Below are 10,236 nucleotides of genomic sequence, written 5' to 3' on the forward strand. Positions count from 1 at the left end.
CACACACACACAACACACACACACACACAACACATACACAAACCACATATATATATATATATATATATATATATATATATATATATATATATATATAATATATATATATATATATATATATATATATATATATATATATATATATATATATATATATATATATTTATAGACATGCACACATACTTATATAAGTACGTACACACACACACACACACACACACACACACACACACACACACACACATATATATATATGAAATTTATGAAATATTGTACACACATACACATTAATTGTTTATTGCATTGTTCCTTATTTATTTCTCTTTTTATTAGTTGATTTACTTAATTTTCCCTGGCTAATATTTGCCAAATTATTTATTAATTCTTTTTCCTTCTTGCAGGATGGCGAATGCATTCCCAGGTGGGCTGGGTGACGCCAAGGAGCGGCTGGATGGGCTGGGGCCATCTGGGCTGGGTGGACTAAGTGCAGGCGGCTTGGGTGGCTTAGGGAATGTTGCAGTGTCCATGGCTGGCTCCCTTGGCAGCAGTGGCACCTTAAATCTTGGAAACAACAGCACAGGCAGCAGTGGTGGTATTTGTCCAATGTGCATGGGAATCCTGGAGGAGGCTCGAGTGCTGCCATGTCTCCATGCAGTGTGCAGCCCATGCCTAGATTCTCTTTTAGTGGGCACCACCCTTGCCTGTCCTACATGTCACACTGAGCTCAACCTTGACCAGCCGCTGGACACATTAACTGCACCACCCTTTTTGCCATCACTCCTTGACATTGTATCCACTGACGACGACCTCCCCACCAACTCTCCACCCACTAATGTCAGTAAGCCCCCTGTACCCCACATCAACAATCGTGAGCAGCTGGCACCTCTCCCCCGTATACATAAGGAACTCTCAGGTGGTGTGCGGAGTAAGCTGTATCTCTGTGCAAGTTGTGATGACAGACAGGCAGCAACTTCACGGTGTCGAGACTGCAATGAAGCCCTCTGTGACTCTTGCGTTCGCGCTCACCAGAGAGTTCGGCTTACTAAAGACCATTTCATTGTGAGATTATCTGAGGATGGTAATGGCCTCATAGGAGTTGGAGGCAATGGGAATGGGAGAGTCTCCGGCCACTCCCACTACCCTGAGGATAACTGCCACACTCCATTGAGTCTGTCTTCACCACCACCTACACTATCCTCACATTCCTCGCCTCATCCAACTGTCATGTACTGCAGCATTCATGAGGGCGAGGTGTTACGACTCTACTGTGACATGTGTAATGCTGCCATCTGTCGGGAGTGCACACTGCGGGATCACCGTGGCCATTCCTTCATTTACCTGCAAGATGCTGCAGAGAATTCAAGATCTGTCACACTAAAGCTCTTAACAGATGCCAGGACTGGGATTCGCACCATTGAAGACAGCATTGGTGTGACAAAGCGCATGGTTGACCGAGTTGATCTACGTGCCCAAGCAGTTGCAAGTGATGTACGTTCCACTACCAGGAGACATATTTCTGCCCTAGAGGACCGTGAGCGAAAGCTGCTGCATAAAGTTGAGAAAATTCGGCAAGTGAAAGGCAAAACACTACAGGACCAAATTGATGATTTAAGTTCTGCCTTAGCAAGGCTAACCCATACAGTAGATACTGTTGGCTCATCAGTGGACAGCATTAATCACATAGAACTGATACAGATGCGTGATAAAATTCTTGCAGAAATGAATGAGTTGAGACAAGTAAAAGCTCATCTTAGCCCCCATGAAGATGATAACATAGTGTTTACCCCACCTGATGTCTCTTTGTATCAGGCCATTAATGCAATGGGTTTCATCTCCTCTTCTGGGTATGCACCAAATTCTGTGGCAGTGGGAAATGGCTTGAAACAAGCATTGCGAGGGAAATTAGCTACTTTTTTAGTGCATGGAAAGGACCATCTTGCAGATCAAAGGCTTGTAGGAGGTGATCAAGTTACAGTAACTGTGCATGGCCCTGATGGTTTGTCCTTTAAGGGTGATGTACAGGATCGTGGGAATGGTTCCTACTTAGTAAGCTACAGACCACAGGTGGAAGGGCAGCATATGATAGCAGTGCAGATGCGAGGTATACACATTCAGGGCTCACCTTTCACAGTACAAGTAAAGTCAGGAAGAAGTTACTCCAGTGTGGGACCTGTGTTATTAACTCTTGGAGGAGAGGGTGAAGGGGAAGGTCAGCTATGTCGACCCTGGGGTGTCTGTTGTGACAAGGATGGTTACATCATCATTGCTGACAGGAGCAATAACAGAGTGCAAGTTTTTAGTCCAGATGGCAGCTTCCATCATTCATTTGGAACAGCTGGTTCCCGTCCAGGACAATTTGATAGGCCAGCTGGTGTTGCAGCAGATCACATGGGTCGCATTATTGTGGCTGATAAGGACAATCACCGTATCCAAGTGTTCACTTTTGATGGAACCTTCATTTTTAAGTTTGGAGAAAAGGGAAGTAAAAATGGACAGTTTAACTATCCATGGGATGTCGCAGTTAATACAGAAGGAAACATTGTTGTTTCAGATACCAGAAATCATCGAATACAACTCTTTCGGGCAGATGGCACTTTCATCAACAAATATGGCTTTGAGGGTGCACTTTGGAAACACTTTGACTCTCCTCGTGGAGTTTGCTTCAATCATGAAGGTCACATAGTTGTCACAGACTTCAATAATCATCGTCTTTTGGTAATTCACCCAGATTTTCAGTCAGCAAGATTTCTTGGTAGTGAGGGCTCATCATCAGGCCAGTTTTTAAGGCCTCAGGGAGTAGCAGTTGATCAGGAAGGGCACATTATTGTGGCAGATTCTCGTAATCATCGTGTCCAAATATTCCAACCTAATGGTAATTTTCTATGTAAATTTGGAATGCCAGGGTCTGGCCAAGGCCAGCTTGACCGTCCAAGTGGCATATGTGTGTCTCCAGATGGCTACATTATTGTGGTTGACTTTGGTAATAATCGGGTCCAAGTTTTCTGAAAGGCCCCTTACCTATAATATAAACTGTTATATTTGTGAATGTTTTATATTTAATAGGTTCGAGTCAGTGTCAGTTGTAGTGTGTCAGGAATGACTTGTCTCCCCATAAGTGTCTTGCATACCAAGTACAAAGTACAAAAGTGATGAAACATCGTACAAATTTTACAGGTATGTTGGTGTGTCTCGACTCGCCATGGTAATAATAATAGTTCACTCAGTGTTTGGAGAGAGATACAGGGTATACTTTTAGTGTCAGAACCTTGAAAGTGTTATAAATACACATTCACAATTTTATTTGATGAACTCAGGTATGAAGTGCCCTCTTGGTAGAGAATGAGATGGACGAATGTTTAGATATGTTGATGGGGAACCAATAAGATAAGGATAAGTGTTACCCTTAAAACAATAGGAATCATTTGCCATCAGAGTTAATTGCACAAAGCTTTCTATTTAGTAAGAAAAGGCCTTTTAAGTAGAGATTAGACAAGAGAGCCAAAGTAGGAAGCATTTATGCAATCTATTATAGGTCATTTCCAAACAGGTGAATGATTGCTGCATGTTTTAACGATTGAAGCTCTTGTGGAGATTATGGAGGGGTAAAAGAGGCAATTTTAGAAACTGGTTTTGCCTAGTAGGGAAATAGTCATATGAGCAGGACTTGCCTTATGTGACAGTGTAATATTTTCCTTGAAATGAAAGGTAGAAGTGTGCCCATTGCCATTATATGAGGATATAATTAGTTTCATGGAAAGATAACTGAAACTAGATTATTCTCAAGTGTTTGTAATAAAAGGAGAAGCTGTGGTGCTCACATTAGGTAAACTTGTTCCTTACCACAACTAGTTGTGGTTTATAGATTTTTACTGTTTTTCAAAGTATTAACTCAGGGATGCAGTTCATTGTTTGTCTTTAAAACATCATTCCACTTTTGGAGCCATAATGAGTGTGGAAGTTGAGTGATAGCAGAAGAAAGAATGTGGCTGTGAGAATTCAAGTTTAAACTATGAATTTTGTAATACTGCATAAATGTACAAATAAGCATATGAAGAGGTGGTTGGGTGTATGTGTGTGAAAGGGGGCATGTACAATGTGTATTTTTATACATGTTTTTTATGTGCATTTGTGCATGCTAATAGTTTTAGATTTTGTTAACTTGCAGGTGACTTAATGTTTGTATACCTACTTGCATTGCATTTTGGGCCATACAAGTATTGGGTCAAGGTTTTGTCACATAATGTGGAGTTCAATACTGACTGCTTGTCATGCATTAGATTTGTAAAGTAGTCTTTGGTATATGGATTGCAAAGAAAAAAGGTAAATAATTATGAAAAAGTGAAAAGTATAAAAAAAAAAAAAAAAATCTGTGTAATATATTAGTTAAAGATGGAACCTACTCATATGTAGAATTTTGGCAGAAGCAACTGCAGCCTTGACCCAGCAGATGGGCCCCTCAGGTGTTCCACAAGCTGTCAACTCCTCATGACTACCTCACTGTTAGACTTAAGGAACAAGTATTAATTTCTTGTTATGTTGATAACATATATAGCATATTTTAGCATGCAATCTGGTGCTGTTTAAGCACATTGGAGATGAAAATCTTTTAGGCTGTATAAATTTCGCCTAGCGTTAGTGGTAGGTTCCCTTTTAATATAATAAAAAGAAACGGGTGTATCATGCAAAATTTATCAGTTTTGTTTTCAGTATAGGTTGTGTCACTGTGTGACTTTAATTGACTTTAGTGCACAGCCAGCATAGCTTGCTAATGTTTGATAAGTGTTGTTGAGCTGATTAAACACTGTGGCATAAGAATTTTTCTAATGCAACCATTTTTTAAAGATTGTGGGTAAATCCTATTGCTCAGAAATGTCAAATGGGTCCAAGTGAAATATATGTTTGTTGATAGGAGCCCAACTTATACATTAAATTCAAGAGCATAGGATAACCCCTTTTACAGAGCCAATTTGTCTAGTTAATGATTAGGGATTGCTCTGTGTGTTGCTACTGGCCTAAGCAGCTGCTAGGCTAAGCTCTCTGTATAGTTCCTTGCATTATTGCAGGTCTAACACTACCTCAAGTAATCAACTAACTCAGGTATCTCTTCTGATGGTTAGACTATCAGCTTCAAGCGGGTAAATTCACGCTAAAAGAATTATGCTTTTAGAAATCTTGCTTAGAAAGCTGATCCGTATATTGAGAAATACGTTAAATACTATATGTACACTATATTTACTTTATTCAAGATTAAGAAGTTTGGAAGGAGTTACACGCAGCTGACTCAGGACTTTCTTGTAGGTTTTGAACCTAAGTGGGTATACGTAATTCTTCCTTTGTCATGAAGCTTCCTCTATTTTTCTTTTTCAATTATTTTTTTATTGGTGTTGATTTTATAATTATTATTATTATTATTATTATGTGTTATTACTACTACTATAATTTTATTATTATTATTTTTACTACTACTTCTATTACTACTACAACTACTATTACTACTACTACCACTATTACTATTACAATACAGCAATTTGCATTCTTGAAATGGATCATTATGATAATGGTAATGATGAGGATGATGATGATGATGATTTTTTTCTTTCTATTATTGTTGTCATTATTGTTATTGTTGTTATTATTATGATTCCTTTTATCTTTACTACTATTATTATTGCTGTTATTATTATGTTTAGTATTATTATTATTGTTATTATTATGCTATTGATATTGTTTTTATATTTATTAATATTATTATTATTATTATTATTATTATTATTATTATTATTATTATTATTATGATCATAGTTAATGCAATTATTATTATATATATGCATAATTTTTTTTACTGTTATTATTATATCTTCTAGGACTTATTATCATTATCCTCATTGTCATTATTTAATATCATTTTTATTGTCTTCTCTTTAAGGTTACTTTAAGAAACAAGGAGCACATTATGACTAGATTTTTTCTGCTGGCTCTCTCTCCTTGTATTGCTCTTTTTCTTAGAAACAAAAAATAAGGTAAAAATGATATAGCATCACATCATTTGTATGCTGTAGTGTTTGCCCATTTAGCTCTACAAATTTTTGAAATTCTGTTTGTGTGTTTTGGGCAACTTCATGCACTAACTGCCTGCACTTCCAAACACAGTTAACGAACATGAACACAAAAATAAAGAAAATTTGAACATCTGTTATGATATTTCTTACATCTCTCATTCTTTTACTTCCTCTACAGAAATCAGATATTTATAAAATCTATACACTGTCTCATAGATTTTTTTCATTCTCTTATATCAAATTGGTACATGTCACAGAATTTACATTCTTTCCCAATGCAGGGATAGCAGTTTAAGGAAGCACATTGATATCTCAGGATTTTGGCTTGCTTTAAACAAACATTTGTATTCTGTTTCTTTATGGAATACACCAATATTTTAGTCATTGATTATGTATCATGAAATAGAGACATGCAATTTTTGAGTTGGAAAATTAATTGGACAAGAAAGGTAACCCTACCTTTTTAAGGTCTTCATTACAATGTTTAAAATATTCCAATGTTTCCCTGAATGTACATGTGCCAGTTGCCCAACACACTTTCACACTTCCACAAACTCACACATAAACAGAAACATGAGAAATCTCACATTTGTACAAACCAACACACATGTAAACTAATGCTCACAAACAAACACATGCAAGCTTCCAAACAAATGCACACAAATAAACAGTTATACAGTCACATTAAAAAAACATGCACACAATTAAACACATGCAAACACACACACGAGCTACAACAATACAAACTAACACACACACGCATGTACACATACACACGTACACCTGCACACGTACACACATACACCTGCACACGTACACACATACACCTGCACACACACACACACACATGTACACACACACATGTACACACACACACATGTACACACACACACACACCAACACACACACACACACCACACACACACACACACACACAGCACACACACAACACCACACACATGTACACACACACACACACACACACTCACACACACTCCACACACACACAACCACACACTTACACACACACATGCACACACACACACACATGTACACACACACTGTACACCCCCACACACACACATGTACACACACACACACACACACACACAGTCACACACACACACACACACACACATCCACACACACACACACATGTACACACACACACACACACACACACACATGTACACACACACCACACACACACAACACACACACACACACACCCACACACACACATGTACACACACAACACACATGTACACACACACACACAACACAAATGTACACACCACACCCACACACACACACACACACAATGTACACACACACACACACACACATGTACACACACATGTACACACACACACACACACACACATGTACACACACTCACACCTGCACACACACATACACACGCACTCACACCTGCACACACACACACACACACACACTGTACACACACATGTACCACACCACACACACACAACACACACTGTACACAACACCACACATGTACACACACACACAATGTACACACATCTACACACATCTACACACACACCTACATACACCTACACACACACACACACACACACACCACACCCACACACACACACACACACACACACCACTGCACACACACACCACACTGTGAACACACACACACACACACACCTGCACACACACACTCACACCTGCACACACACACTCACACCTGCACACACACACACACTCACACCTGCACACACACACTCACACCGCACACACACACTCACACCTGCACACACACACACACACACACACTACACACACACACACACACACACACACACACACCACACACACACACACACACACACACACACACACACACACCCCCACACCTGCACACCACACCTGCACACACACACACCACACCCACACACCACACACACCACACTGCACACACACACACACACACACACACACACACACACGCACAACACGCACGCACACACACGACAAACACACACACACCGCACACACACACAGCACAACACATCCCACAACACACATCACACACCACACACACACATCACACACATCCACACACACACACACACACATCACACACAACACACATCACACCACACACACACACCCACACACACACACACACACACACACACACACATTCACACACACATGCACATATCTGCACACACCTGCCCTGGCATGTAGCTGTGTAAAGGCAAAACACACACACACACCATGACAAATTAGCTTGTAAGTGAGAGTGCCTAAGGGCTCAGTATATTGAACTCTTAGTGGAAAAGGGGAATATCAATCAAGGTATAACAGTTAGAAAAAACAAGAAATGGAAAGGTCTGTACCACTTTTGGATGTAAAAAAAAAAAAGTGTAATAGTTGTATGGAAAACTTTTAGAAGTGTTCAATTGGTGTTTTTCAGGATGCTGTTGATACATTTTATAGTGCATTTACATTTTTTAAAACAAAATTGCATCAGATACTGATACAATTCTTTTCATTTGTAGTAAGGTTGAACAGACTTGTTGCGTTATTACACAAATGTGCTTCAAACCTTTAACCCATGTGTGTGCAACATATGTTGACAGGTAATAAAAAGTGCCAATATTGATTTGGATAGTCATTAGAGATGGTATTCAATACTATGACATTTTCTATACTGCAGCTACTTTCATGTCTTACACTAAAAGTATTATTTTCCAGTGACTGGTATGGTTATCCCTCACCTACTTATTTATGATGAGTGTACAGCATTGCAAGTCCTAGGTTTGGAGTTATTGATGGGAGTAAACAGTTACAATAATTGGATTATAGTCATGGATTTGTGATTGTTCCCATTTGTATAAATAGATTATATGAAAGGACAAAAGGAAGGCCTCACGTTTATTAGATAAAACGTTAATGATTGGTTGCTGTCTTCTTAAATTTCCCTTTTTTTCTGTATTTATAATATAATGGTATTCTTCCTCTATGTATAATGGGGTGTAGGTATTCATTTTTTATATCTGTGAGGATGCAGACTTCCTATTTGCTGAGTTTTGGAAAATTCCTTTCATTATATGCTAGTATAAACAAAGAAATTAATGGATTAAAAGAGCTTCGGGCAATGTTGCTGCACCCCCATACATGCCCTTGGTATGTCCTTGATTAACACATTACCTCTGTCTTATTTCATTGATATACCAAAAGAGTCTGTTTTGTCAATGTTGGCAGATCTCTGGCCAAACTATAGAAAATATTAACTTCAGATATAACAAAACGACAGAATAACCCATGAACACAGATGGTAGGTGAACTTGCCAAATTAACACTACCTTTGTGTGAGGTATTGGTCCACTGGTGAGCCTGTACTTTTGACTGGTGGCTAATATCTTACCTGTGTCAAGAAAAGTCTGAAGGGGGAAGATACAGCCTTTCACCACAGTGTAGGTAATGTGTTATATCCAGAGTGAATTACTATTACAGCTGCAAACAATTTTAGAAATAAATTAATTAGTACCAGATACCAGTATTCATGAGTTAGAAATAGTCAGGCAAATGCTGTAAAGTATCAGTTTGTCCTATACAATCAGATTCTCACTATTGTATCAAATTTATTGATAGTTGTTATTTCTAATGACCTGTTAACTTTGACATAAATGGAATGTCATAAATGGAGTGTCATCACACAAAACTCCTCTAAATATGTTATTTGAATATAAGATTATTCAACAGTCATCAACATAAACATATAACACTAAGAATAAATTTTGAATTTTAGACATCTTTGGAAATATCACATAGAAAGAATGTTGAGACCATGAGCAAGTGATCAAAATAGATGTAGGAACAATTAAATGTAAACCTTGTAATTTTGACTTTTCTTAGGATGAAATCCTTTTTACAATGGGAGATATTTGCTTGTTTAACATAAGTGTTTAATTGAAATTTTTAACAATTTACAATCTTGCAACATCAATTTCAGTATTGATATGCAGTACATTATTCATCATTTTTGAGTTTTGAATAGGTTGATATTGTTCTATATGAAAATAGGCCGCTCCTCAATAGCACTCTAACATAGTAAAACATTTCTTTGCTGATGTTGTAGAAGGGGATATTAGTCTATCATTGATTGCTACTGATCTTGGGTAATGATAAAATT

At 38.3% G+C, this 10,236-nt stretch overlaps 1 protein-coding gene across 1 annotated transcript; it reads left to right on the forward strand.

Annotated features, from left to right (window-relative positions):
- Nucleotides 1–401: 401 nt before the first annotated feature.
- On the forward strand, nucleotides 402–4,812 carry LOC119598261 (E3 ubiquitin-protein ligase TRIM71-like; the record flags this gene model as incomplete). The annotated part of the gene is given in 1 exon segment (XM_037947910.1): nucleotides 402–4,812. A coding segment is annotated over 1 exon segment (2,605 nt), but the record flags the coding sequence as incomplete, so codon positions are not given.
- Nucleotides 4,813–10,236: the final 5,424 nt, after the last annotated feature.

This window comes from Penaeus monodon, chromosome 41 (assembly GCF_015228065.2).
Source record: "Penaeus monodon isolate SGIC_2016 chromosome 41, NSTDA_Pmon_1, whole genome shotgun sequence".
Taxonomy (NCBI): domain Eukaryota; kingdom Metazoa; phylum Arthropoda; class Malacostraca; order Decapoda; family Penaeidae; genus Penaeus; species Penaeus monodon.